This window comes from Drosophila subobscura, chromosome O (genome assembly GCF_008121235.1).
Source record: "Drosophila subobscura isolate 14011-0131.10 chromosome O, UCBerk_Dsub_1.0, whole genome shotgun sequence".
Lineage (NCBI taxonomy): Eukaryota > Metazoa > Arthropoda > Insecta > Diptera > Drosophilidae > Drosophila > Drosophila subobscura.
In genome coordinates this window covers 17351638-17378048 of record NC_048533.1, presented here as the reverse complement: position 1 = coordinate 17378048, position 26411 = coordinate 17351638, and the positions used below count along the sequence as shown (strand labels likewise).

Genomic DNA, 26411 nt, shown 5'->3' with positions numbered 1-26411 from the left:
ACAGAGACGACGCATCATCGGCACAGTTGAGTGACTTTCGGTTTTTCGGCCCTCTCTGCCGCTGCCTCTGCCGCTGCCTCAGCAAGAGCCTCTGCCAAGTAGGTGGGCCACCTCCAAGAGCCGAGTTAACTCAGAACCCAAACCCAAAGCATACCAAAAGTTCTGAGTATCTCACGCTGCAGCCAGCAAATCATCGGAGATGGACAGGACAGAAGAGGACAGCTCGCCGGCGGCCAGTGAAAGTGCATCAAAAATCAAAGTCTTTGCGGTTGTTCTTGACAATTTTTTGGCGAGGCATCAAATTAACACACAACAAAAACGTTAAGATGCTACCAAAAAGATAAGAGAGCTACAAAAAAAGTCCCTTAAGCAGTTGATTCTCAAACGAATTTTGTATGCACTGCCAGTGAATGTTTTTGCTATATTTATAAAAGGAAACCCAAGATATTTAGTGTGTTTTTATCCAGTTTATCTTTCATTTAATACTGGAGAAGCTTAGCTGTTGGAGGATCTTTATGCAGCATCTTTTTTTATAGAGTATTCATCTTTTGAGATCACCCAAAAATCCTTTTTTGGCTAAATATTTTAACTGAAATTGCCACACGCAAGCCATCGCCCATCGCTTTGTCACGTTAAGATGCGGAGCTCAGGCTCCTTCGCTCTGCCACATACGAGAGAAGGAGGAGCAGAGAGGAGCACAGTCTGAATATTTTTGGACTGGACTGCGATTTCTGAACAAAAGATTCATTCTTCACTCCTGTGCCTGCCTCCTGCCCGTTGTCTGTAATTTTGTATTGACATTGGGTCATTTGATACAGTTTTCCAGCTCATTTGCTTGTAATTGGGCACCGGAGCCTTGTCTCGCACACAGACTCCACATGAGATGCCTCCCTCCCTCTCTCTCTCCACCTTTCTCTGCCAAATTTACGCTCAGGTTGACGACTTTTCAAATTATCAGTAATATTTTGGAACTTATATATTTATTAAGCAGGATTTCGTGTGAAAAATGCGACCAGGGTGCCCTCGTATTTTGTGCTTAAGCCCGGCTCAGCAGACAGCAACATGGACAACTGGAGGGTACACAAAACAACAGGAGAGCAAAGGAATGGAGCTGGACAGACGAGCATCCATCCAATTTAATGTCAACGACGTCGGTGGCGTTGGCATCACTTCAACTTTTGCCCACTGCCCAAGGCATCGTCCTGAAACGTCTTTCGGGCTCGTTCTTTTTTTCTGCTTTTGGGTTTGAGCTGTTGCTTTGGTTTTGTGGCTGCCACCTGCATTGACTTGGCTTGAACTTTTTTGTGGACTGTCCGTCGCGACTTGGAGTGAGTGTGAACTTAATCCCTTGGCCCCAATTATTCAAGTAATTAAGTATTAATGTGCGAAATTTTATCACCTTCGTCGAGGGTTGACTTGGCTTCGAGTTGACTTGAGTTGAGTTGAGCAAGCCGTGATTTTCCAGCCGATTTGTGTTTAAACGATCGTGAAAGTGGGGCTTCTTGCACACAATATTCGCACGGGCGATAATCGCTCGAGCTGAAGGGAGATTGTTAAGGATTAATAGGGAATATCTGACAAAGTTTGCACTGCAATCAGAGCTGTTTCACAATTTCCCAGCAGAATCTTCTTGGAAAATCCACACCAAGACATCATCAGACTTTGAGTGATTGCTAATAAAATATTTGTGATCAAGGAGCGCCGCTGCAAGCCGACACAAGGGATCACAGGCATCGGAGCTTGTCCGACATGCAATTAGTAGATATAATCCGTGTGATTCCACCCGACTAAAATGTCAATAACAATAAATTCCTGGCAGCACAGTTGCGGCAATCAAGATAGCAATGTGATCAGCTCATAACTGTCAAAAGGCAATCAATTGATTTGCCCAATAGCCCAAGTCCAGCCCCAGTACGAAGGCGGTTCAAGGAAGCCCATAGGTAGAGGTGCATTTGCTGTGTAAGGGGCATGGGGGAGACCTCACAGGACTCGCTTCGCACAATATTTTAGAGGCGTGTTCCGCCTGTCAACATTTTATGTTGGTGGTCAGAAGAGTCAAATTGTGGTCGCAGCAACAGATACAGCAGCAGCAGCAGCAGCAGCAGCGATGATGCTGAATGCTGATTCTTAGGCTGAGAACCTACCGGGTGTTCCCAGGCGCAGGACAGGTCCTTCAGCAGACAATAGAACAATGGCAAGTCCTTTGTGTGTTGGCCAACGAAACAAAGGCAACTACTTACAACACATTATGACACGAAAATGAAACTGAAACTGAAACTGAAAACGAAACCGAAAAACGAAGGGCTACACACCGATCCGAATCGCCCCAGTCCTAGATCCTTGGAACCCATTCCTACCCATTTTATGGACCTTTGCCTCCGCTGTGCTCCTGATTCATGGCTATTGCTCTATTTCTGCGACTCCCGGCGAGTCCTTGCGGCACATCTCCTTGTGGCTCCTTTTGATGCTGGTCAGCGCATTGAATTTGCGTGAACCATAAATAATTTTATTGCTTAATTTTTTTGTGCTCCACGACTTTGCGGCGGGGTTCTCTAATTGAATTGCGCGATCTGGAAAATTTTACATTTGTCTCTCCACAGCACCAAAAGTTGCTTTATTTATTTGGGAACCCATTTTCCCAAAGGATATTGGAATTTAATGTAAATGAACTTTTTTGTTTTCGTTGCTTTTGGTTACGGCAATTGGAAGAACGATTTCACAAATTTTATACGCCTTGTGGTGGATAATTTGTTCATCGAAACGATTTATTATAATATTTTGGTCTTCTTCTTTTTGTGTCAATTTGGAAATGAAATCAAAGTTAGATTTTTGATAGAATTTGAAAAAAAGCGATAAAAAGTGCACAAAATATCAACTATTTTGTAGGATAAAGTTTTGGTTTACAAAACCATTAAAATTTTGCAAAACTTCAGCTTCAGCTTCATATATTTTCAGGTATAGATATTGTATGGAATAATGGCAAATAAATGATAACATAAAACACATTAATTTGTTCATTAGTTCAAACTGTTTTAGGCTTCCATTGCAAGTTCTAAGTATTCCGAATTTATCTACTAAACTAGGCCTACAAATAAGGTTTCGTTTTGGGCAAAAAAACATTCCACACAGTGGCCCAAAATCTAGCCTTATTTTCAAGTACAAAACATATTAATGTTTTTCTGTATTTATAGTTTAAAATATCATCTCAACCCTTGAACGGCCATTGGTGTATCATAGGATTCTTCTAGCAGCTTCATAGGCCAAGCAATTATTATGTCTGGGGGATATTCGGGACTGGCCAGCTGACGCACACCGATCTGGTGCTGTCGCTGTTGCTGTTGGCTGGCACACGTGTTCATTTGGCAGGCATGCGCGCGATTTCGGGGCTCAATTGGGATTTGTAAGACGAGCTCCGGCTGTGTATCCTTGTCGGCCTCACACCTCACTTCCCCAGGTTGCAGCGGCGTAAACCCTTTCCAGCGTTCGTTTTTTGGGGCTCTGACTGACTGTGCATGGCCATGTCCTTTAAGCGGTTTATCCTGCTGTTGCCGTTTCTGGTGTCTGCTCTTTCGCTCCTGCACTCGTGCTTATCGGAAGTCAAACAGTAACATTGCAGCGCAGCAGCGGGCATGGACCTGAGCTGGGTGCTTCAAACGAAAAAAAATCCAACCGTAAAAGAAACAGCTATACAAAAAAAATATAAACTCAACAACCTGAAGGAGGAAGAGGAAAAGGAAGCGGAGGAGCGGACCCAAGCGTAGGCAATCCAATTTTCGAAGTCAAAAGTGGCACCAGATGACGGCGTGCGCCGCACGTTTGTTCTGAGTCTTAGCCTCAGCCAGAGCGGATACCAGGAGCAGCAGCAGGAGCAGCATATGTTGCACTTTGTCTTGAGTGTGCGGCAGAGTAGAGAGAATATCTATCCATCTCGCTTTGGCCGCTGCATTTTGTCCTGGTCTTTTCGCTGGCTTTCACTCGCACGCCACGCGGCCTCTGCTTCTCCTTCTCGTCCTGAAGACAGCAAATAATAATAATAATGATAATTCCTTATTGTGTGCGCAAAGGCGCGCCAGTTGGCAGATCGCAGGCAGAGCCATCCAACTGCTAGATACGAATGTAGCTATCCCGTGGCCTACGGGCCCGACATAAGGCACCGCCGCCGCGTCTAGTTACAGTTACCCGAAAGTTGCTCTTCGGTAGCAGTTTTGTTGTTTTTTTTGGGGAAGCGAACCCACGACGCAATTAAAGCTGCATCAATCAAAATTAAAGACAATCGGGCAGCGATTTTTAAACGCGATCTACACACGTGATAAGAAGACTAAAGGCACACCGGCGCACCATCTTTATAGAATCATTCCATCCAGAATGTGCCAATGTGTCTCAAGGTGAGAGTTATTATATTCGTATTAATACAATGTTGCTGTCGATTCATAAATACTCAGTTGCTTCGAGCATGCAATGCTTTGTTTGACTGGCATAAATATTGAGATCAGCATTTGTCAAATAAAATAAATTCTCTAGACTAGACCACACATTCACATTCCATTCCATTTGTTCCGGGCTAAAAGCTCGCGAGAGCCTTGCGATAGTTTGGTTGACAATCGATACTGGACCACCTCCAGCGAGAAACACTCATCTCTGGCTCAAGTTTCCCTCCGGGGTTCTGGAGGTTCTTTCGCATTAGTTTCCAGAAAGTAATTGCGCAGCAAACACGAACGAAATGCCCATCGACACGGGAGAGTTAATAAAGGCTTTGGCCATATTGGCTGATCGTCGCGGCGTTCAAGTGACATTCAAAGAGTCGGCAAAGGGCGCAGCCATTTGTGCAGCTGCCGCATTAATGGGCGGACTACTTGGTGGCCCACGCGGCCTTGCCCTGGGTGGCGCTATTGGTAGCATCGCAGCCTACGGCTTGACCGAAGGTGAGTAACTAGTTATGTAACCACTTGTAGAAGCGTTTTTTCGTAATGAATATTTGTGCAGGAAAATTCAAGTCCTTGGGTGAAATAATTTTGGAAGATTTGACGGAGAGTCAGCGGATCGAACTGAAGGAGCATGTGACCAATGCTATGGCCAATATCGGCTATTCGGATGTGCTGAATATTGGAGCTCTACTCTTGAGCAATGGACGTGTACAAGATGTGGCATTCAATGTGCTTAAATCATTCGCCACCGAGCAGCTGGGACTAACCATCGTCAACTGAGCAGCTCTGCAAATGTTTTTCATACAAATAAAAGCATTTACGCGCAAGTTCTTCTAAAAGGTAATATTGCACTTGCATTAGTCACTGATATCCCCCTTGATCTTTATCTAATTTTTCGCTGAAGTGCACTGTAGACAGTGAATCATCTGACCCTTTCTTATCTTAGCACTCGCTCCCCTCAAGTAGTCTCAAATATCTTTTGCGTTCAATCAATATGAAACCATAAATCAACAAAAAGCTCAGCGTTACAGAGAAAACAAATATTTGATTGGCTTCCACTCGCATTTTATTTCTATGTCTGTGGGGTCTCCAATAGAAAAGAGTCGCGCGCCAAGGCTTCGTCAGCGATCTGGCAGATCCAACAGATGTTGGAGTATCACAGAATTTGTGCAGCAACAGCAGCAGCCGCGGCAGCAGCGATCACCATCATGATCATCAGCAACAACTGTTACAAGCAGTAAAAATAAGATAAAATTCAGAGACTCTTAGGGAAATTGCGCCAAAGAGCCGAAATACAAAAAAGAGTCGTAGACATTGCACTGTAAACAACTGGAAGTGAGTGCCTTGGGTCTGCGCACTCTTTGGCTGTGGAAATTCGGCTCAGTGTGCGAAGGGCAGGTCAAAATAATTTGGCTCACTGCGGAAACAGGGGACAGGGACATGGACTAGGGTAAACTGGAACTGGCAGACAGTTTCAGAGCGACAACCTCTCTTCATCCCTACAAACAGATATCTTTCTATGGCCAGCTGTTGCTCGATTTGTTGGTTGCTTGCCCGCCTGTCCCTCCGTTTGGGCAGGGGTATCATCATCATCGTGTGGCTGCCACGTGTCGTTGGCAAGTCCATTGGGCAATTGGTCAATCGAACAACAATGGCATGACCAATTAGTATGCATGCAACTTTGAAAAGTGAACTTAACTTCAGCGACTAGCCGCAAAATTATCCCAAAATAATGCAAAAGCATCGAGGCATATGCAGATGCGAGTACCACAAGCAAATGGCTTCGGTATAGGGTTCAAGTAGCAGCTGTAAAATCAATCAAAAAGTTGTCAAATAAATGTCATGAATGCATAAGCAAATTTGTGAGCAGGATATGGCCAGTTGTCCTGTGGGTGCATAAATTTCCCCTTCTATATTTGCTTATACCCAAAATGCGAATGCATTTTGGAGTGCTCAGAGCTATTCACAATTGTCCCGCTCATCGCTGAGCAACTGGCGGATTCCTTGGACCACTGAGTCGCTGCACTGCTGCGCCTGCGCCACTTGCTCCTCCGATAGCTGGCGCGTGCGCACCAGGAGCAGGGATGCGTTGTGCAGCGACTGGGCCATTCCCTGGTTGATCTGCACCATGCCGTTGATGAAGCAATTGTTGCCGCCTGCAAATCCCAGCGGATTGAGTGGAGCCAGCTCCGTCGATTGCCCCAACAGTTGGCAGAGGGACGGCAACTGGGCGATTTGCTGGACAAATCCTTGCAGATTGGTGAGCGACTGCTGTCCCTCCTGCCGGAAGCTGTCGACCAGGCTGCCCAGTCCCAATGTGCAGGCGCCCAACTGATCCGTGATGTTGGCCGTGAGCTCTTCCAGATTCCAGTCAGGATTGCAGCTGGGATTGGCCACCAGCAGCTGGTTGGTCTCGTATATGGCATCGCTCAGCTGGGCCATGGCATCGGTGGTCAGTACCTCCAGATTGCCGGTAATATCCTGCACTGTGCGCTCCATTTTGGCCTGCAGTTGGCCGGTCGTCTCGTCGCTCACATTGATGGCAATCTCCGCGAGATTATTCACCACCATGGTGATGGGTCCGTAGTTTGTCGTCTCGCTCTCCGTGTGGGTTTCGTTGTGCACCACGGTGTCTGCTTGGATCGACTAAAAGAGTTGTGATTTAATGTTGAGAATTTCATCAGTGGCTCATCAGTTACTCACAGACAAACTTAGGAGCAGGCAAAGTATTCCAATGGTATTCATCATGATGTTTTCGTTCGTTTGTTTCTGGCCTCTCTGGTTTTCTTGGTATATATAGACTCGTTCGTATTGGCATCGACAGCGATAAGGCAGCCAATAATATGACATTTGTCATTTGCCTAATGGAAAGATACGCTGGCAGACATACGCGTAAGGTGCTAAACATAATTGTATGCCAGAATGTTATACTTCTTTGGATATTTATAGCTATTCACATTGGGCTAAAGATTGTAAAGTAAATTCATTAAAGCTATGGCCTTCGGTCTATCTTCTATGCTAAAATATCTATCAACTTAAAGCAGACACATAGATTTATATTTGTTTACTTATTGTTTCCAGTCCAGCAGTGGATAGTCAGTATTCCCATACTCTGACTCATCATCAATGTTTTTGCCCTAAAATTGATTTGACATTCACATTGGAATCTGCAGCGATAACGTGGGCCAAACAACTGAACATTAGCTTAATGAACATGCTGCCATCTCGTTGTCTTTTTTGGCTAGTGAATAATTTTGTACACTTTGCACTCCATTTTGAAGACAAATCAAAGATGGTTTTCCTTGTTAAATAAATCATTTCACGTGTGTTTGTTCCGCCCAAGGTGTTTCCTGGCGCATAACTGGAACTAGACCAGAAAACATTCACTTTCACATAGTTGAGAGACCTTCTGCTGCACTTCAAAGATACCCAAAGATACAACGCAACTTTTCGCTACATTCTGGAATCAGTTTCAAGATGAAATTTGCACTGGGGACACTGCTGCTGCTCAGCTTTCTTTGGGTAATATTTTGAATTCTAAAAATAAAACATAGATCCAAAATTGAACCCCACAGGCAGAGACTGAGAGCAGACGAACTTGGAGCAAGCAGGGACCGCTCTACGAGTCCACGAAGCAGCTGATAGCCGGGGAAAGCTTTCGGGCCGAGCAGCTCTGGAATGACACGCACCGGGCGATCTATGCGTACGCCGATCAATTGCAGCAGGCCAAGGACACCCTGGACACGCAGCAGCAGCAAGTGAGCGCGCGGCTGGAGAACTTCTTCGACCACCAGAACACGGTGGAGTGGGGTGCCTGCTTCAAGCAACACGAGCGAGAGGTGGCACGTTTCAATCGGCAGCTGATCGACACATACAGCGTCTGCCGTCAGTCTCTGGACAGCGTCATGGAGCACTTCGAGCAGGAGGTGGTGCTGGAGGCCAGCTTCCTGAATGTGGCCGCACAGAAGATCGCGGATCTGTCGAAGAGCTGTCAGCTGTGGCAGCTGAAGCAATCCAACTTCAACCATGCTGGGGTGCTGCTGTGCACTGTGGCCGGCATTGGCGGCATCAATCAGCGCCTGGCCTCCAGTCTGGAGCTATGCTGGGACATTCTGCTGGAGCTGTCGCTGGAGGAGCAGAACACAGCAGGATCCAGTCCCAGTTGCAGCGCCTACTACCTGCTGAAAATGCAATTCGATGAGATCTTTGCGGGTATTAAGTCTTGTGTTCGAGAGTGAGACAATAAACGGTGCAGCAGAGAGCCCTCTTTCGCTCTCCATTCATGAAAAGCTTTGGGCATTTTGTTTACTGAACCATTGCCCCTATGGAGGGGGTTATATATAGCACAAGGAGCGAGATAAGATGCGATTAGCAGCGGGTCTCCAATCAGCACTTGAGAAAATCCAATGCTCTATCTTTGATGTTAGTTTACGAGCAACACTCGTAGTAGCACCGATAGTAGCTGTGCCCACTGCTCCACAGTTGGGTTTAACCGCTTGGCCGGTTAAAATGTTGCCTAAAGTATCGCTGCTCTTGCTGAGCTCCTGCGTGCTGCTATGTGCCTTCGCGAGTGGCCACCAGGAGCTGGACAATCTGCTGGCGCAGCAGCAGAAGGACTTGCAGCTCTCCAGCACTGAGCTCGAGGCGCTGCGTCCGCTCTACCGCGAACTCCAAGTCCAATACGACTATCTGTACAGTCTGAAGCTACAGCAAGGGGATGGCAGTGCTCAGAGCGATGCGCTGGCCGAGCCACAAGTGGATGCCACCTACCGCCAGGCATTCGATGAGCTTCGCAGTCAGTTCGCAACCCATGTGGATGAGCAGCCGAGGACTGTCTACGACACCTCACTGCCCACGGTGGCGGAGCTGATGGGAGAACCCAGTCCGGACTTGACCAAAGAGCAGCTAGCGGAGTTTGAGGATCTGCGGGACATTATGCAGGATGTGATTGACGATGCCCAGGAGGGCGTTGATGATCTGGTGAAGCGCGCCATCGATCTGGAGGACATTCTGCTGAGCATTAACAAGCCAAAGGTCGTCACGGCTTCTATTGCAGGCCTCTCATTCATGTCCAAGTACTGGGGCATGGTAGAGATGGCCGCGTACTGCGGCTACTCGCATGTGCCGCAGTTCCAGGTGGCCCTGCAGTCCTTCAACGATGGCGTCGACTGCTACACCTACACCACGGGCCTGGTGCTGCGCATTCAGCACGAGACGGTGGCCTCCGTACAGGATATCCGCGAGAGCATCCGTGGCCTGGTTAAGATCTACAAGAAGGTGGCCGCCAAGCAGACGACCATGGGCAGGATCCTCTCGGCCACCATCAACGCTCTGAGTGCCATTCGTCGTGTCCACGACATCATCGCCGTTGGCATCGAGGGCTATGGCAAGCTGAACAACGAGCTGCCCGGCGCAGCCCTCAAGTCGGCCCAATGTGGCGTGGAGTTTTACAATAGCATTCCCCAGATGGTGGAGACAACACAGAACCTGACCACCTGCATCGTACACATGGATACGGGCAAGCCCAGCTACGAGTTTACCCTGCCGGAGGAGGACCGCTATTGGAACATCGGCGGCGAACCACCAGAAATTCCCTACGAGAACGATGCCGATGCGGACGATGACGATGATGATGAAGGTGTGGACAATGCGGATGACTATGTGGATCACAGATAGTGGGCAGGTTCGGGCGATAAGCCAATTATGGCTAATCGGCATTCAACTTGAGATTGATAACCGATCGACAACGATCGATTTGATTAAAATTTAGTGCGAACAAATGTCCGAGAGTGTCCCAGATTGCTTCTTGGTTCAGTGCAGTGGTTTGAAGTTCATTTGGTAACTGATCATCGATCTTTAATGGTACAAAGATCACGCATTATGCTTGCTGACTAGATTTGTGGTCAACCTCTGCAACAAAGTATTTAAATCTATGACTAGATTCTGTAGTTTCTGGACATCTGACTCGTGACTGACTCTGACTATACGTCGCTCTCCTTGAGCTGGCGCACATATTGCTCGCTCAGCGACTTGTTCAACCCATCGAAATTGATCTGCGGTGGAACTGCCGCCTGTGGTGTGCTCTGCGACTTGTGCACATTCCTGGCGGTGGGACTGGGCGGTGGTTTCTCCGCCCCGTAGGCCAGGGGCAGGGCAATCACATCGGCCATCAATGTCTGGCGACAGAGTGCGGAGAGCACGCTGCCACTGGTTGAGGGTGAGGCAGAAGACTCCTTCTGCTTCTTGCCGCCACGTCGCAGCTTGGAGGTGAGTGTGGCAAAGCCAAGCTTGCTGGAGATCTTTGCACTCCGACTGACGGAGCGCGGCAGACTGTCGTAGGCACTGGAGTTGCCGGCACTCTCCTGATCGGTGGACACATCCTGATTGTACTGCTGCTGCTGCACAGCTCCTGCAGCTGCTTCAGCTCCTCCTCGGATGCTGCCAGCACTGATGCTCTTGTGCAGCGACGACGAGGCATCTCCTCTGGCCGTGGGTGTGAGCGGCTCCTGCCGTGGCGTCACCGGAGCACTTTGCAGGAACTGCGCCTTCGCCAGCTGCAGGCGAATGGCTCGCTCCGAGAGTGGCGTGGCCGGACGCTCGGGCAGCACCAGCTGTGGTGGCGGGAACTCGAAGTGCTTGGCCTTGGTGGGGGTCAGCGAAGGGGTCGTCTTGCCCTCCAGCTTGCGCTGAATGCGAGGCAGCGTGTTGTCCTCCCGGTTGGGCAGCGTCAGTGGCGCATGAACCTTGGAGAAGGTCGAGCCGGAGCTGGTCTTGGCGATCTTGTGCTCAATGTTGTTGCTGACGGTGGCGCTGTGCGACTTGTGCAGCGAGTTCTTCTTGTAGAGATGCGCCTTTCGGGGCGGCACGGGCGGATTGGACAGCTCCACAGGCAGCCGCTTGGCCGGCAGCTGCGCCAGCCTCTGGATGCTGTCACTGGCCAGCGGTGGACGGACCAGGAGTGCTGCCTGTCGCACGCCCTCGCTGCTCTGGCACCTGCGCAGCAGCTCCACCTTGGGCCGGAGTGGCGACAGTCGCTCCAGGCTGATGGATTTGTACAGATTGAGCGGCCGTGGCTGGTTCTTGACTCTCTCCGACTTCTCGGGCTTCTCCTCGACGCTGTGCGTGGGGCTGTCCAGCTCCTTTTCGATGAGTGCAATGCCCTCGGAGGCACTCGGCTCCGCAATGGTCGTGAAGATCTTTCGCTTGGTCTTCACAAAGACATTCGCGTTGTATGTACGGGCATGGGGCTCCGGCAACGGAGGTGGCACAAATCCTCCCAGCTTTATGGGTGGAACTGCAGCAGCAGGAGGAACTGGAGGAGGAGCAGTTGCTGGGGCAATGCATTGACTCTGTTCGATAAGTTCACCAGGTTTCACCTTGAGGGAGCCATAGATGACATCCTCTGTGGCATCTGCCTCATTCGGGACAGTTGCCGTGAAGGAACTCAGCCGGAAATCATCGTCCAAGGAGCGCTGCTTCACCCGAAAGTTCTTGCGGCGCAAGCGACGCGGTGTCTCCAGGACGCTGTGCGTATCCGCATCGCTGCTGTCGCTCTCCGTCTTGCTGTTCTGCCGTGAACCCATCTTGCGCAGGCGCACCACCTTCTTCTTGGTGGCATTGGCGGGGGCATTGGCACTGACACTGGCACTGGCCGTGGCCATGTTGGAGCGGCAAAGGGTGCCCGTTGTGGTGCTGGTCTCAGTCTCGTGCTCCATGGGCGAGGCCGCACTGTGATCCGTGAGGGCCAATTGATCTCGGCTGGAATTGTCGCAGGTGGCATACGCGGAGCTGCTCTCCAGCTGCTGTCCATCCTCGCTGGTGATGTTGATGTCCGGCACTATGTCCCGAGGATAACGATTTGTGCCGCCCTCTGAAATGCAAGGACAAAAGTTAACTCGAAAGTAATGAATCCAAGTTTAGGCCTACGTATGCTCAGCTTGAGGCACTGCAGGGACTCGAGCAGCCCCTGCAACTCCTCCTGGTATTCCTGCGTCCGCTCCTCCATTGTCTCCTGACAGCAAGCCTCATCCAGTGGCGACTTTTGGCTCTGGAATATCGAATATGAAGTGCTAAACTGTACAGAAAGTTCTGCTGCACTTACCAGCTCCGCCAGGCGTCCCAGTTCGCTCTGAACATCGGATATGGCATTCAGCACGGTGGCCTTCATCAGGTTATTGGAGTAGTACGGATAAATGCTGCGAATGCTGAGCAAAGCGGCCTGGCACTCCCGCACCGAGCTGTGCTCCAGCAGGTCCGGCGAGGCATTCTTTAGATGGCCAAACAGCTCGTCGGCACGTTTCACTGCGCCGAGCAGGGGGGCCAGATTCGTGTGCGACTCGAAGCTCTGCACGCGTCGAGAGTTGCTGAAAGACAAAAGCAAACCCTAAGAGATGGGAGTACTTGGAGGTTTTTGGCTGCCACCTACACATAGTCATTGCACTGCACCTCCTCGTATTTGTAGATCGGAGTCTGCTGCTCCACCAGCGTGTGGGCCGTGACCAGCGGCGAGGCAGTGTCGTGTATGTGCTCCTCCACCTCCACCATAACCGCCTCGGGCTCCTCGTAACGCTTGCACTCGTGATCTGTGAGGGCATCGGTGCTGTCCTCGATCTCCTTCATATGTTCGTTGACATCATTCAGCGACAGCGATGAGGCCTGCTGCGAGATGGCCTGCCCTTGGTTGCAATTCGGCGATACACTGTCCAGCGAAAGGGAACGGCTGAGTGTGGGCGAGTGCTCTGCAGTGGCTAAAGAAGGGTTCAAGATTAGATTCCCATTCCCATTCGTGTTCTATGCAAACCTTTGTTACACTCCTTGTTGATGCGCCGCACATCAATGGGACAGTAGCCGGGATGCAGCAGGGCAAAAGTGGAAGCCTCCGGCCCTATGCCCCTGGCCTTCTCCCATTCGTAGAGCTTGCGCGTAAACTTCCTTGAGATGCCCTCAAATTTCATCACCTCACCGTCGGAGGTCTTCACTTCGATCTTCTTGCACGCGTGATCGGGTGCCACGATGGCCTTGAGGCGCGACAATCTGTGGGTTAAGAGTTCAACATAAATTTGCATTGCAGGGAAAGTAACGCAAAGATTTGCAACGAACTTCTCCTTGTCCTTCTGCTTGTACCAGCGATCGTCGTCCGATCCGCGACGTGTGGACGTGGACTGGCTGTGCTTGGAGCCGCGCTTCAGCGAATCGTTGTCCGAATTAATGCCAACACCAGGAGTGCACTTCAAGCGGTTCCATTGCTCTAAGGGGAAAGGTATATCACATATTTAATGGATGGCTCGGTGGTGGATTACTCACCCAACTTTTTCTGAAACTTTTCGGGCAAATCCTTTTGGTCGGGCAGAGCACTGAGGCCTTGTCCCTCGAGCTTCATCTGGCCCATGCTCCACAGATTCCAATCGATTTTGGGCTTCACATCGCCACTCTGGCTCCTGGCCGTGGGACTGGCTGCCAAGGGTTCCGTGGTGGTGGCATAGGGGCTGACACAGGTCTGCTGCTTGGCCCGCCATTTGTGCAGCTTCTTCTTGAACTGCGGCGTTAGATTCTGCTCCAGCTGCTCGGTGGACATGAGATCACTGTGCAACAGCTGGGTGGGTGAATGCTCGTCGCTGCTCCGCTTGCCACTGCCGCCGCCAGCGCCACCGCCACTGCACAGCTTGACACCTGAAATGGGGGGAAAGCGCATGAGTCTCCGCTTTGGTTTGGGGTGTGGGCGGATCGGGAGCCTACTGCGATTACTGGCGCTAGAGCGCTCGAACTCGCGTTGCTTTCGCTTAAAATCCGAATCTAGTTTGAGTACGAGAAGTTGATAATGTTGAAATACCTCCCCGTCTTCGGTACCTGGGAAATTCTTACGATTTGGCGTTGTCGGCTCTGAGAAGTCGCCGCTGGACAGATCCTCACTCTCTGCAAAAGAAACACCAAGGATTAGTTAGAGGTTAAAGCAGGTCAGCGCAGCTGCTTGTACCAAATTCACCAAAGAAATCCGAGTGTCTGGAGGGACTGCTGGGCACCGATGAGTTGCCCGGCGAGTGGACACGCCGCATGCGTGGCATGGTCTGACTGCTCGCCATATCCTTGGGACTCTTGAGCGGCGAATGCAGCTGCGGCAGATCGCTGCACACCTGATTCAGGTTCAGAGGACTCGGCGGCAACTTCTGGCGTCGACTGCTGGTGGACTTGATCTCCGCCACATGATCCTCGGGCAGCACCTCAAAGTCCGAGAATGCCTTGGAGCGACGCAGCGACTTGCTGGATGACGATTTGGTGGGCAGTGCGGCAGCGGCCTTAATACTATCCAGGCGCTCATCGGTGGACGACTTGCGGAGCTCCACGCCAAAGTTGGAGGCCCGCGAGTCCCCGCGTGCTTCGCTCTTCGATGAGTCGCGGCCTGCAAGAGGGGGGAGTCTTTTAGGAGCAGTCTTTAAGGGATAATGCTCAAGGGAATTACGAATGTTTTGACGTGAGCCAGCCTCGAGATCATCCATGGAACTGGCCGAGCTTATGGTGCCGGGCGTGCCTCCCGTGTCGCTCATAAAGTGCCCGGACGAGGAGCTTATAATGCTGTCCGCCGAGCTGCTGCCACCTGCCTGGCTAATTGGAACCTTGAGGTATCTGCATTGGAAATAGAAACTTCAATCGGATCTGTGTAGATAAACGTGTCCAACCTACCTCTCCACCTCGTTGTTCAGCGGCACAAGGATGCTCGTCTCTGGTGCTCCTGTCGAGCCAGAGGAGGGTGGCACATTGGCTCGCTCCCATTTGAATGCCGCCTTCACTTTTGTCCATTTGGATACCTTGGACTTGTTGTCGCTGTACGTGCTCTGGCGTCGCAGCAGGTAAGGACGCGATGAGTTCGCCTTAATGGTTCGCTCGCCTTTCATGAACATATTGATGTCGTCGTCCATCATGGATTTGCTCCGCTCGCGTATGCTGTGGAGGATTGATCCCAATTAGGATATTCGTTGGGCATCGAATGTGCCACGCTTACCGCTTGAATTTGCCTTGCTTGAAGGATGGCACCACCTCGGTGCCCATCAGCGACTCCAGCCAGGTGAGGGAGTGTTCCAGCTCGAACTCCGTGTCGTTGGTGATGGCCCTTGGCGGCTGCCTTGGCCTGGCCGTGGCAGCTGCGGCCGCACTTGTCGTTGCTTGCTCCTCCGCCTGCTTCTCCCCCGCCTCGTTGTCTACGATGGTGGCCAGCTTCTGCTCCAGGAATCCTTCCAGCAGCTCATACGTGCGCGTCAGCTCATCCATGGCCTCGATGGCAGAGTTTAGGCGAGTCTTAAGCGGCTCAATGGTGCCGCGATCCGCGCGAAAAGGCTGACAGAAGAAGCACGAGTGTTTTCCATGCTCGCACACCGGCAAATCCTTGACCTCGCGCCGCTCGAAGTTGGGCGAGGCGGAGAGATTGCGGGCACGTGAGGCCACGGCGGGAAACTGGAAGATATTCTCCTCGGTGCGGCCGCACATGGCCGGCGGTGCCGTGGGCAAGGATTCATAGTGCAGGGCGTTTGCTTTATGGCGGGCACGTAGTGGTTTTGGCGGTGGTTGTTGTGGATACATTGGTTGCTGCGTTGCTGCTGGCGCTGCCGATTCGTTCAGATTCATTCTGCGGCGCGTACTGGGGAAATGATCAATCGGATCGCATCGGAAGGGATCTGATCTGTTTGTTTACTCTGCCAGAAACGCCACTAAAAACGCACACACAACACACAAGAGAAAAAGCCGAGAGAATTATCAAAATTGCGAGAATTGTTTATAAAAGAGGAAGACAAAATGTAGAACGTCTGCCGCCCCACACACACACAAACACGCATGTAGAGAGAGAGAGAGGGAGAGAGAGAGAGATCATCGTTTGGGTGGTTTATGTGGCTGTGATGAAAATGTCTTAAAGTGTTACGAATTAAATCCACGAAAATGTAAACAATAATTTCGAAACGAAGAAATATCCAATTCAGCACGTTTCTCCACATGTGCAAAAGTTTTGAATATTTTCTAAAAATATTCACGCGTGTGGTCACTTAAGCGGAATGGAACGGAACGGCCAAACGGTAAACCAATCTCGAATGCACTCCACTCCGGCCGTGCTTCGTTATACGTACATAAGTGCTTGGGGGATGGGATACCAAAATCGATCGACAGGCTGGCTGCCGCTGCCCGCTCCCCGCTGCCTGCTCCACGGATGAACAAATAATAAAATCACGCTAAATAGAAAAGAAACAACAACAAAAAAACGCTGCCGCAAACTATTTTTAAAATGCTGACACTCTTTTGTTTGCCTCCCCCATGGCGATCGCGTTCGCGTCCGAGCAGAGCACCACTCCTCACCCCCCACCACCACCTCCCATCTTCGCACACACTGCGAAGTACGCACGCACCGCCACACTTCCTTTTCGTTCAATTTTAGGTTACACACAATTCATATTTCCTTCTCCAATTAATGCGAAAGTGCACGCACTCGACTGGCATGGAATGGATGGCGTAGATCATGTGTATCTCTGAGTCCGCATCTGTCTGTCTGTTTGTATATACTCTTTCCCCATTACTTTCACTGCCACACACTGAATACACATTTTTCGTATTCCTTCCTGGCTGACCGACCGCTACTTGGGTCGGACACTAAAGATATAGCAGCGCCCCACTTGTACATGCGATGTTGTACGTTGCTATATCTAGTATTTGTTTGAAAGAAAAACAATAACAAATTATTACTTGCACTTTTCCTTATGCACACAATCGCCCGCCCCCTCCGCCGCAGAAATTTCTTTTGTCGTCTTGAGGTGTTGTTCGCGATTCTTTTTCACGACGAGAAAACTTTTGAAATCCGTGCCGTGCCGCTCGTCGGTCGAAGCTATTCTGAGAAATGCTTTTTGTACGCTTCGGAAAAATCGGAAAATGTGAGATTTATTTTTAGAGAGAAAAAAAGTAGTAAACGTTCTCTTTCGAAAAGTTTAATAAAATTCTCTCTTAGCATGCGGCACGGCAATGTTGTTTTGCAACATTCTTTCACGTATTCACTTAGATATTTGATTCAATATTTAGTCTACTTTCAATTCGCTTTGTAACGAACATTTGGCAACAATTACACGGTTAAAATCTTTTTGAATTTTGTGCGCCAGTATCGCTGCAAACATCGATCAAACTATCGCACTTGTTGCCATACTTATCGATACACATAAACTAACAACTATCGGGGGCGGCGAGGTTATGCAAAAGGAGAATTTCTGTTAAATTGTTTTAAATTGGTTAATTCTGAAAGAAATGCAGTCGATATTGTCGTCAATGCGTGCCCTGGCCTTGCGCCAGCCCACAGGGGATGCCGTGCGGCGCCTGCACCTGACCGCCATCAGCGAGGCGGCCCGAAAAGGCACCAGGGAGAAGGCTCGCAAGAAGAAGGTTAAAGTGGAAGTCAAGAAGGTGGGATTTATTCCGCACAATCAACGCGACAAAAAGTGAGTTGGACCCATATCCACACCAATTGGAGATTAATTGATCCACTCTCATGTCAGAATCAACGTGAAACGTGCGGACAAGCATGTGGACGACTCCTGGAAGCAAGTGTCGAAAGACGATGTTTACGTGGGACGCTATTACCGCTGGCCGGTGTACAGCGTGGCCGAGGCCATACAGTGCCATCGGGAGACACATCATCCGAGCATGTACAACGTGCCCAACGCACCTCTCAATGTGGAGATTGAGCTGAACATGCAGGGCGAGAAGGCGACTCGGTTCGTGGACAACTTCCAGCGCATGGCCATGATTCCGCACAAGTTTGAGCATGGCGAGGAGCGCAAGATCATAGTCTTCACCAAGGGCAACGTAAGGAATAGGTCTGCGCACCAGAAGTGGTTACTAATTGAAGAATCCCTTTTTAGGATGAAATCTTAGAGGCAAGAGAGGCCGGCGCCTCGCTGGTCGGTGGCGTGGAACTGATCAAAGATATAACTGGCGGCGAACTGCTGCTATCCGACTACCAGTACATCATTGCACATCCCAACATTCTGCCCGAGCTGGTCGCACTGCGTGGTCTGATGAAGCGCAAATTTCCAAACCCAAAGAGCGAAACGTTAGGCGCAAATCTGGCCGAGATGATTGTTAAGTTTTCCAGTGGCATTAGCTACAGTGCAACAAAGGATGAATACCAGCAGAACTTCGGCCTAATCACCGCCAGTGTGGGACCCCTGGACATGGATGCACAAAAGCTGGAGGAGAACCTCAATCATCTGCTGCAGGATGTCAACGAAATGCGGCCCAAGCGCGAGGGACGTTTCATCACTCGAGTTCTGCTCAAGAGCCCGCCCAGCAGTGAGCAGCTCAAGATCGATCCGTTTGTGTATGTGCCCGAAATGTGGGACAAGAGCTCGGCGAAGGTGAAGCGGGAAGAGGCTAAGAAGCAGGAGGAGCCAGTGGAAACACAAGAGGCTCAAGCTGCCAATTAATTATAAACATACATGCGCCCTGTATTTGCATTGTTGATGATTTCGTTTGTGCATATTTTCTCTTTAAACTTACATCTGCTATAATATAGTCTTCTCCAGTCTAAGTTACTTTGGGATCGTGGGGCCTTCCAGGTTAGGCCTTCTGCGTGGCTGCAGCTCGCTGCTGGTGGTGCCGGACCATCTCCAGCTGCTTCACTCGCGTGTAGGCTGCACTGGCTACAAGCACAACTATATTCGAGGTCCACCAAAGTGCCGAGCGAACGTCGTGATAATACTGGGTGGCAATTACCGTCTGAGCACAAGCCTTGGCGGTGCCCGAGATGTTGTGCGTTAGCGGTGAGGTAACCTGGAATCAGGCCAGATAAGCAATTACAAGAAAGATTTGGCCTCCTCCCGCACCCTCACCTGTATTTCCAAAGCAGTGACAAACCCGATAGCAAAGCCGCAAACTCCGCTGAGTGCCATGGCTGCCCAGAACCATGGAGCCCACAAGTGCTGATACGTTATGATCGTCTCCAGTTCGCCGTTGATGATGATCAGGGGCAGGAAGAGCAGGGTGGAGTACAGATTGTTGTAGTAGCTGAGCAGCCACACCTCCTGATTGACGTGCGTCAGCGACTTCTTGGTCTGTATCGAGAACATGGCCAGGGCCAGGGAGCTGAGCACCCCGAATATGGTGCCCCGCCAGGAGAACACCTCTGTGAGGCTCTCCTGATCCACGCCCAGCCAAAAGCCAATCACTATGACGGCGCAGCACATCAAGCACTTGAAGCTGGTGCGTTGCCGCAGTATCACATACGTTAGCACCACACTGAACACGGTGGTCAGGGAGCGTCCGATGTAGTAAAAGGCCACCGTGACGTACGACAGCGACAGGTTGTTGGCTCCAATCATCAGCGTGTACAGCACGGACAGCGGCAGAATCTTGCGGAAGGTGTCAATGTCCAGGGGATTGCCTTCGGGGAAGGTGAAAACGCTCGGATACTTGCGGCTGAGGCGGCTCATCGTGAAGCAGATCAGCGTGGACACCACACACTGAAACCATGACATAAACAGCGGTGCGCCCAGGTTCACTGTGTCGCTGCTCAGCAAATGTTTGTTCACAAACACCGTCAAGATGGAGGTGCACCTGTGGGAAAGGAAAGCAAAGGAACAGTCCACGTTTATGCGCCGCTTCGCAGCTTTTCTGCTTGCTTACCAATATAGGGCGACCACGAAGAATATCTTGAGGTATTTGTTCACCAGCCGGTTGTGCTCCTCCAGATTTTGATACATTTTTGTGCGTGTTTCTGTTTCTTAAACCTATTTTGTGCGTGCCGAAATTCTTAAATTGTTTTCCACGTATCGAACCAGCAACCAGAAACAATCAGCTGTTCGCACTGCAATAAATGCGAGGGTAGGTCGTACTTTTACTCGTTTTCGAGATCTGCTTCGAGAATTTTCCAGAAATTCTTCTGCCAAGCCTCCATCTGTCCGTCAATCGAAAACCAAGTGCAATGCATCATCAATTTTATTTAAAACAATTGTTAATTTATGTTAATATCGTTAATATGGTTTGTTTTTCCGGCCCATCGCATGCTGGCCTTGGTTGGGGGACAAATGTTTATAGTTGCGTCTCTAAATTCTCATATAAATTAATGTGTGTGTGGGTGTTGGTGTGTGTAGCCCGTTGATAAGGCCTACTTCTCCCATTCGCGGAATTCGGTTCCATTTGGAGGCCGCACAATCACCTTCTCCTTGCCCACCTCGTTCCAGTTGGTGCTAAGCACAGTGCCTCCGGACTCGGAGAAAGATTTGTTCATGGCCTTTTGCACCTCGGGCGAGGAAGTGCTGTAAATCCGCTTGAATAGATTGTTTAAAGCCGCTTCGCCTTGAGCCTCCTTCTCTTCGATCTTTTCCTCCTCGCTGACCAATTGGTCCCAGTTTTTTGTCTGCAGTTTTGGCAATGCCACTTCCACGGGAGCCGCCTTCTCCTCGAGGGTCTCCCAGCGTACGCCCGTCTCCTTGGCCAGAGTTATTTCGACCTTGGTCTGGAACGCCTTGTGGGAGCAACGCTCCACGACAACGGGATGCAGCAGTGGGATCTCCAGCTCGTATCCATCTGCGGTCATGTGCAGTTTCTTTGACTCAATCTTGACATCGTAGTTCTTCTCTATGGCGTTCTTCAGCAGAACAGTGATGACCACCTTGGTCTCGGACTGGTACCAGTCGTGGCGCACAGACATATTGTTGAAGTTTTCGTAAATTAACTATTTTTTTTGTTTCCAAAATTGTTGATAGAATTGATAGATATTATTATATTTCCTTAGCGATGGGTGGTTTTGTCTTGTTGTGTTGTTTATTAAATGTTTAATGCGATGCGTTATCGATAGTATCGCAAGTATCACAAATGTTATTTTGCTACTAAGTGAATTTTGGCAGGTGTGTGCCTATGAAAGCAGTCTGTTGCGACAATCGACCATACCACACGATAGTTACGAAATATCGATAGCAGGCTGACAATATTAGGGGTGAGAGCTCTTTGCTCCTTGCCAGTATTAGCCCCCTTAGGATGCTGTCCGTTAGGATGGCGATACGAGAAAACCCGCGCGAAATAGCATGGTCCAAGGCCTTTTCAATTGCAAGCAACTCGGCGGACAGAGATGACAAGGTTTTGTGCGTGTAAAAGCTATCTATGGAAGAGCTTTCAAATTCCCTTAACGGAGCAAAAGAGCTTTCATGGTGCTGAATTTGTACCAAAAACTAAGGTGTCGACAACAGGTAAATACGTCACAAAAATTCCAATGGCGCCAGGTGAATTACACGGTGATTTCAATCCCCGTGATGGAAAGTCTCCAATGAAATCCTCTCCTGTGTCTAAACGGTCAGGGAAATCCTCTCCTGTGACTAAACGGTCAGGGAAATCCTCTCCTGTGTCTAAACGGTCAGGGAAATCCTCTCCTGCCAGACGCTCTCGAAAGCCCTATTAGGATCCTTTAAACAGGTGCGAAAAAGGTGGGTGCTTTGAAAAGTTCGTCCTTTTTTACCTGCTTGCCACAAAAATATACCAAAACAAATATACGTGCACACTTACATATAACGTAATCTTAAATCACTTTCCTCGACTTTGATGTTCTATTTGATATTTGTAGCTAGTTAGGATTCTAAGCGCTAAAACTATAATTTTATATGATTAATACATTAATTCTCAAGCAGATTGGCTACTTATTTTTACGTTATTTTGTATAATTGCTTACAACAAAATGATCAAACTGAAAAGGTCAACCAAAAAATCGTAAAAACGCTCCTGGTGGCTAGGCCATAACATAGAGGGGAAACTTAACAGCATTGATTTCATTCCATTTTCATAGGAACAGCACGAGCATGACACAATTATCGCATGCGAGATATTTTCCTAACATTAGAAGAGCGCTGAATGGCGTTACATTTGCTATGTGCTGAAGTTGGGTAGGGGACTATTTAGAGGAGAGGCACGCTGAATCTGCTAATGTAAACTGACAGGCGCGTCGCCAGGTGGAGCAAGTGAAACCATGAAGCAAAGGATTTAGATTTCCCCGCTGGGTTATAAAAAACCGTTAAAGGGAGACCCTATCGAAAAACAAGACCAACTCCGCCTCTAACGAATCAGATATGGATGATGACGATAATATTTTTTGTTGTAAATTATTAAAAAACCGCCTCTAAAAACCTCCCATGCTTAAGACCCTTTAAGAAAGAAACACCGTTAGAACCACTCCAAACCAGGGGCGCTCCACAAAACCGAAACCACCTGCCAATGTTGAGAGGATATTAAGATTTGTTGATCTAATGAACCACACCCGTTCGTTGACCCAGAACTACAATATTTTGCTACTAAATGAGAACGCTGTTATAGAAAAAAGTCAATTAATAATAATTAAGAACGATTTAAGTACTTGGGGTATCGAGGGCAGACCCCAGAGTGCCAGGAAAGCGGAAATCCAATCCAAAATTTATCGCAAACTTTTAGAAGAGCAAATATTGATGCACTTGGTGGTGCATGGAGCGTGGCAGAATGCAATCACAATCAGGGACTGGGACTGTACTCAGTAATCGACGCGGCATTGACGTGTGGGGTGTCCTCTTCTGTTTGTGCGCCACTTGTACATCTCGCGCAGATACTTTTAGTTCAAGAGTGAGCACAAGAAATAGCAACAGAAAGCAAACTAATAACAATTGCATCACCCCACTCGTGTCTCTGGCCTCTCCCTAAAGTTTTGTGGCTAATGGAGCCCAATTTATAAGCCAGCCTGTGCAAACAACTGCAGCAGAGTGACATCGACCTTTTGGCCCACTAAGAGTTGTCCTGCAAGCAGTTGCATTCTCGTTCTCAGGCACTCACGGCAGACCCAAAGTGTTGCCACTGATTAATAGCTTAAAATTGAAGAAGCCATAACCGTAAACAGCTCTAAGGGCAGGGTGCATAATCTGAACCCAGCCCAAGTACTCCTACAAGTTGATAGTAAAAGTAAGAGTTTCTCCTCTTCTCCCTTGATGATTGATGCCTGGCAAGAACTGCAATTTAAAGCTGGCAGACAGCCGGGCTTACATCAGCGTGGAGTCCGGAGTGCAGCGAAGCTCCTTTAATGCAATAAAAACCGAACTGGCAGGCAGCCTGTCTGTGGGATGATAAAAAGTAGCACTTGACTTGCAAGTAGATGCCGATGCAGCTCAATTTAATCACACACGTGCGGAAGTTGAGCTTCGAAATTGATAATCCACTTGCCTGCCACAGGGTACTACGTGACTTTGTGAAGTTCAAAGTTTATAATTTCGAGTGCATAGCGAAGGCTCTCTATTAGATGATTGAATAATACACAAAACTCTTTACTGGCCCTGGGTTTGCTCGGGAAAGCCGTATATTTTGACATTGCCAGCATCGCGACGACGCTCGACATCCTTCTCGTCGCAGGCATAGGCCAAGAGGTACTGCTTCGGATGCCAGGCCACCGTGAATGTGGAGGCCTCCACATGAATGTCGGTGACACGTTCGCCCGTTTCCGTGAAGGCAACGTCAATGAGCAGATCCTCGCTGGCAGAGGCTATCAGCCGTTCGTCGTGGCTAAACGAAATGGTGCGCACCGGCCATTCCAGGCGGCTAATCATACGCAGGCAGGCCAGTTCGTTGGCGTCCCAAAGCGAGACCTGGGCATCGGCCGAACCAGTGGCAAAATATTTACCTAAAAGGAAAGAATTAGAAAATGCCAAGGTATACGCAAGGCTTTCGCCTACCTGTGGGCCCGAATTCGATGCAAATGCAGTTGGCCGGATGACCCTTGAGCGTCAGTTGGTGCTCCAGACTGGGATAGCTCAGAACGTTGATGCAGCCCATGCCGTTGGTGAGGAAGAACAAATCGTTTGTATTGTTCCATGATATCTCATTTACTTCACAGCTGAAGGGCTCTTCGACGCGTATCTTGTTCGTCCGCGTGTCTATGAATGTGATGAGGTCTTCCTTGTTGCCCACAGCAATGGTCTTGCCGTCCGGGGACCACGCTATGTTTATGTTCTCGCCCTTGGTGTTGGTCACTGAAGCACACTTCCCCGCGCGTATGTCCCAGACGCGCACGGTCTTGTCGCCGCTCGCAGTGGCAAACTGATCCGGATTGGTTTTGTGCCAACACAACTGATCCACGGACGCTGTGTGACCCCGGTAGATGCTGCCCTTAATGAGGCGATCGCGATCCAAGGTGTACACCGCCACCGTCTTGTCAAAGGAGCCCGATGCCAAGTGGCGCCCATCAGCATTCCAGCAAACCGAGTGAACCTGTGGCCATCAGACATCTATTTCGTGGAAATCTCTAAATTATCCGACTGGCCACTTACCTTGGACGTATGCGCCCGCTGCTCTCGTATTTTACTGTGACTACGGAAGTACGACCTTAGGTCCTCAAATGTCGGCTCTTGGCGGCTCATATTTTGCAGCTAATTCAATTGTTTTTTTCAGTTTTTCTAAATTACTTGTAAATATTTGTAAATAAATGCCGGCACCAGGGTGACTGCTAAATTATCGATAAAATATACCTACAGACACATTAATTTTCAAAATATACTGTAAATATACCGTAAATCTAAAATCATTTTCCTCGACTTTGATCTTCTGTTTAATATTACCAGCTAGTTAGGACTTCCAGCTTTAAAATTGTAGTTTTACTCAAATCACTATTTAATTCTCCACAAGATTGGCTGAATTTAATTTATTTTCTTATTTAATTGATTGCAACATAAGGTTAAAACGTTACGTGAGTGGGAATGGATTGCTACGTATTTGACAAGTGGTTGCTTGTATGGGTATTTGTATACCCTATTTCCATAGGTAAATATTAAAATTTAATTTTCAAAGGTGCTCCCACAACTTTTATTTATTAACAACATAAAAAAACATAGACTTAGAATCAATATATGCAAAAGAAATAAATAAGTACAACTTGAAGCTTATATATAACAAACAAATTTGGAATGGAAGTGTATTACGGTCGTCTACGACGTCGAGCCAGGGACGGGGCCGATGCCGGTGCCGGTTCAACCACATTGCGATCGCTTTTATCATGAATGTAAACCGCTTCACTTAGCTCCACATTGGCGTGCACAGCAGCATCGTTGGCATTGATCTGCGCCTCCTGCGCGGACAGCGTGGCCTTCTCCGCCGAATCGCGAGTCTCCTCATAGTCCAAGCGGGCAGCGTAGGCGTGCGACTCGGCTTGCTCCAGTTTGGTCTTGGCCTGCGCCACCATATCGATTTGGGAGGCCAATTCAGCGGCTGCCTCGGACGCGGACTTTTGGGCGAGCTCCGATGCGGATTGGGCATTGTTCAGTGCCGCCGTGAGGACGCTCACATGGTTGATGGCCTGCTGGGCCGCATATTGAGCAGCCTTCGCCGATCGCTTGGCCTGCTGCAGCTGCGTCAGCTCGTTCTCCAATGCCTTGTGCGCCTCCACGCTCTGATCCTCCAGTCGGTGCAGGAGCACCTCCTTGCCCTTGAGCACAGCGACGGCTGTGCCGGCTGCCTGTGCCGCTGCCTGGGCCAGAGTACTCTTGGCCACGTACGATGCCTGCTTCCCGGCCGCATTCTGACTGGCCACTGCCGAGTTGGCTGTATCCGCCGATCCCTTGGCAATGCTGCGCAGTCCATTATCCACCAGATATCCGCCACCGCCACCGCCGCCGCCTTGCAGGTTGTGTACAGTGTAGTCGGAATTTTCGTAATGCTGCGAGTGCTGCTGTCCATTCAGATGCGGACCTGGGGCTGGCTCAAACTCGTCGTGGTTAATGGCTTCGAATGAATAAGGCGGCACTTCGTGGTCTATCTGAGAGGCTTGCTGTTGCTGGTGACTCTGGTGGCTCTGTTGCCCCTGGTGAACGTGACTCTGGCCCTGCGGCTGAGGTGGCGGCGGCACATTTAGACGGTAGTGAGCGTCCTTCCGCTTCACCTTGCGTCCCAGTCCCAGTCCCAGTGCTGGCATGGCTGCTGCTTAATTGGGAAAAGGAAATGCTTACAGGCGACATGAAATTTGCATAGGGA

At 49.5% G+C, this 26411-nt stretch overlaps 10 protein-coding genes across 13 annotated transcripts; 4 read left to right on the top strand and 6 right to left on the bottom strand.

Moving 5' to 3' along the window:
- The first annotated feature begins 4672 nt into the window (after positions 1–4672).
- LOC117896315 (protein C19orf12 homolog) lies at positions 4673–5268 on the top strand. The gene is made up of 2 exons (XM_034804544.1): positions 4673–4922; positions 4984–5268. Exons 1-2 carry the CDS (start codon positions 4721–4723, stop codon positions 5202–5204), a joined length of 423 nt encoding a protein of 140 aa, XP_034660435.1. The 5' UTR covers positions 4673–4720; the 3' UTR covers positions 5205–5268.
- A 996-nt stretch (positions 5269–6264) lies between these two features.
- On the bottom strand, positions 6265–7169 carry LOC117899070. The gene is made up of 2 exons (XM_034808836.1): positions 7128–7169; positions 6265–7070 (listed from the first exon to the last, which is right to left on the bottom strand). Exons 1-2 carry the CDS (start codon positions 7167–7169, stop codon positions 6384–6386), a joined length of 729 nt encoding a protein of 242 aa, XP_034664727.1. The 3' UTR covers positions 6265–6383.
- Positions 6929–17295, bottom strand: LOC117896312. 4 transcript variants are annotated; one of them, XM_034804541.1, is made up of 15 exons: positions 17145–17292; positions 15421–16123; positions 15102–15362; positions 14881–15044; positions 14398–14820; positions 14160–14336; positions 13728–14093; positions 13524–13671; positions 13225–13457; positions 12850–13171; positions 12526–12787; positions 12351–12471; positions 12065–12294; positions 7128–7285; positions 6929–7070 (listed from the first exon to the last, which is right to left on the bottom strand). In XM_034804541.1, exons 2-14 carry the CDS (start codon positions 16038–16040, stop codon positions 7169–7171), a joined length of 3444 nt encoding a protein of 1147 aa, XP_034660432.1. In that variant the 5' UTR covers positions 16041–16123; positions 17145–17292; the 3' UTR covers positions 6929–7070; positions 7128–7168. The 4 variants fall into 4 exon arrangements, with proteins under 4 accessions (XP_034660432.1, XP_034660429.1, XP_034660428.1 ...); XM_034804538.1 differs by lacking the exons at positions 6929–7070; positions 7128–7285 and having other exon boundaries at positions 10293–12294; positions 14160–14216; positions 14286–14336; positions 17145–17295; XM_034804537.1 differs by lacking the exons at positions 6929–7070; positions 7128–7285 and having other exon boundaries at positions 10293–12294; positions 17145–17295.
- On the top strand, positions 7795–8691 carry LOC117896314. Its single transcript, XM_034804543.1, has 2 exons — positions 7795–7946; positions 8000–8691. The coding sequence occupies exons 1-2, from the start codon at positions 7902–7904 to the stop codon at positions 8660–8662; spliced, it is 708 nt and encodes a 235-aa protein (XP_034660434.1). The 5' UTR covers positions 7795–7901; the 3' UTR covers positions 8663–8691.
- Positions 8895–10207, top strand: LOC117896313. The gene has a single exon (XM_034804542.1). It carries the CDS (start codon positions 8934–8936, stop codon positions 10098–10100), a length of 1167 nt encoding a protein of 388 aa, XP_034660433.1. The 5' UTR covers positions 8895–8933; the 3' UTR covers positions 10101–10207.
- A 271-nt stretch (positions 17296–17566) lies between the features above and the next one.
- LOC117899206 (39S ribosomal protein L1, mitochondrial) lies at positions 17567–18959 on the top strand. The gene is made up of 3 exons (XM_034809078.1): positions 17567–17884; positions 17942–18251; positions 18308–18959. Exons 1-3 carry the CDS (start codon positions 17694–17696, stop codon positions 18869–18871), a joined length of 1065 nt encoding a protein of 354 aa, XP_034664969.1. The 5' UTR covers positions 17567–17693; the 3' UTR covers positions 18872–18959.
- On the bottom strand, positions 18902–20230 carry LOC117899207 (GDP-fucose transporter 1). Its single transcript, XM_034809079.1, has 3 exons — positions 20070–20230; positions 19277–20000; positions 18902–19217 (listed from the first exon to the last, which is right to left on the bottom strand). Exons 1-3 carry the CDS (start codon positions 20144–20146, stop codon positions 19005–19007), a joined length of 1014 nt encoding a protein of 337 aa, XP_034664970.1. The 5' UTR covers positions 20147–20230; the 3' UTR covers positions 18902–19004.
- Positions 20231–20547: 317 nt separating this feature from the next.
- On the bottom strand, positions 20548–21162 carry LOC117899211 (protein SGT1 homolog). The gene has a single exon (XM_034809083.1). The coding sequence runs from the start codon at positions 21094–21096 to the stop codon at positions 20551–20553; it is 546 nt and encodes a 181-aa protein (XP_034664974.1). The 5' UTR covers positions 21097–21162; the 3' UTR covers positions 20548–20550.
- A 2553-nt stretch (positions 21163–23715) lies between these two features.
- LOC117899209 (THO complex subunit 3) lies at positions 23716–24877 on the bottom strand. Its single transcript, XM_034809081.1, has 3 exons — positions 24716–24877; positions 24122–24656; positions 23716–24069 (listed from the first exon to the last, which is right to left on the bottom strand). Exons 1-3 carry the CDS (start codon positions 24803–24805, stop codon positions 23717–23719), a joined length of 978 nt encoding a protein of 325 aa, XP_034664972.1. The 5' UTR covers positions 24806–24877; the 3' UTR covers position 23716.
- Positions 24878–25355: 478 nt separating this feature from the next.
- Positions 25356–26390, bottom strand: LOC117899208. Its single transcript, XM_034809080.1, has one exon. The coding sequence runs from the start codon at positions 26350–26352 to the stop codon at positions 25360–25362; it is 993 nt and encodes a 330-aa protein (XP_034664971.1). The 5' UTR covers positions 26353–26390; the 3' UTR covers positions 25356–25359.
- Positions 26391–26411: the final 21 nt, after the last annotated feature.

Excerpts from the sequence above, each read along its gene's own strand:
- LOC117899208 (XM_034809080.1), bottom strand. The coding sequence starts at position 26,352 with ATGCCAGCACTGGGACTGGGACTGGGACGCAAGGTGAAGCGGAAGGAC.
- LOC117896312 (XM_034804537.1), bottom strand. The coding sequence starts at position 16,040 with ATGAATCTGAACGAATCGGCAGCGCCAGCAGCAACGCAGCAACCAATG. Across the intron at positions 13,172-13,224 it reads CAACAAGGAGTGTAACAAAG|CCACTGCAGAGCACTCGCCC; the intron begins GTTTGCATAGAA and ends ACCCTTCTTTAG. Across the intron at positions 12,295-12,350 it reads GTGCCTCAAGCTGAGCATAC|AGGGCGGCACAAATCGTTAT; the intron begins GTAGGCCTAAAC and ends CTTGCATTTCAG.
- LOC117899207 (XM_034809079.1), bottom strand. The coding sequence starts at position 20,146 with ATGTATCAAAATCTGGAGGAGCACAACCGGCTGGTGAACAAATACCTC. Across the intron at positions 20,001-20,069 it reads TTCGTGGTCGCCCTATATTG|GTGCACCTCCATCTTGACGG; the intron begins GTAAGCAAGCAG and ends CCTTTCCCACAG. Across the intron at positions 19,218-19,276 it reads TCACTGCTTTGGAAATACAG|GTTACCTCACCGCTAACGCA; the intron begins GTGAGGGTGCGG and ends GCCTGATTCCAG.
- LOC117896313 (XM_034804542.1), top strand. The coding sequence starts at position 8,934 with ATGTTGCCTAAAGTATCGCTGCTCTTGCTGAGCTCCTGCGTGCTGCTA.
- LOC117899211 (XM_034809083.1), bottom strand. The coding sequence starts at position 21,096 with ATGTCTGTGCGCCACGACTGGTACCAGTCCGAGACCAAGGTGGTCATC.
- LOC117899206 (XM_034809078.1), top strand. The coding sequence starts at position 17,694 with ATGCAGTCGATATTGTCGTCAATGCGTGCCCTGGCCTTGCGCCAGCCC. Across the intron at positions 17,885-17,941 it reads CACAATCAACGCGACAAAAA|AATCAACGTGAAACGTGCGG; the intron begins GTGAGTTGGACC and ends CTCTCATGTCAG. Across the intron at positions 18,252-18,307 it reads TAGTCTTCACCAAGGGCAAC|GATGAAATCTTAGAGGCAAG; the intron begins GTAAGGAATAGG and ends ATCCCTTTTTAG.
- LOC117896315 (XM_034804544.1), top strand. The coding sequence starts at position 4,721 with ATGCCCATCGACACGGGAGAGTTAATAAAGGCTTTGGCCATATTGGCT. Across the intron at positions 4,923-4,983 it reads AGCCTACGGCTTGACCGAAG|GAAAATTCAAGTCCTTGGGT; the intron begins GTGAGTAACTAG and ends ATATTTGTGCAG.
- LOC117899070 (XM_034808836.1), bottom strand. The coding sequence starts at position 7,169 with ATGAATACCATTGGAATACTTTGCCTGCTCCTAAGTTTGTCT. Across the intron at positions 7,071-7,127 it reads GCCTGCTCCTAAGTTTGTCT|TCGATCCAAGCAGACACCGT; the intron begins GTGAGTAACTGA and ends CAACTCTTTTAG.
- LOC117896314 (XM_034804543.1), top strand. The coding sequence starts at position 7,902 with ATGAAATTTGCACTGGGGACACTGCTGCTGCTCAGCTTTCTTTGG. Across the intron at positions 7,947-7,999 it reads TGCTGCTCAGCTTTCTTTGG|GCAGAGACTGAGAGCAGACG; the intron begins GTAATATTTTGA and ends TGAACCCCACAG.
- LOC117899209 (XM_034809081.1), bottom strand. The coding sequence starts at position 24,805 with ATGAGCCGCCAAGAGCCGACATTTGAGGACCTAAGGTCGTACTTCCGT. Across the intron at positions 24,657-24,715 it reads AGCGGGCGCATACGTCCAAG|GTTCACTCGGTTTGCTGGAA; the intron begins GTAAGTGGCCAG and ends TGATGGCCACAG. Across the intron at positions 24,070-24,121 it reads CATCGAATTCGGGCCCACAG|GTAAATATTTTGCCACTGGT; the intron begins GTAGGCGAAAGC and ends CTTTCCTTTTAG.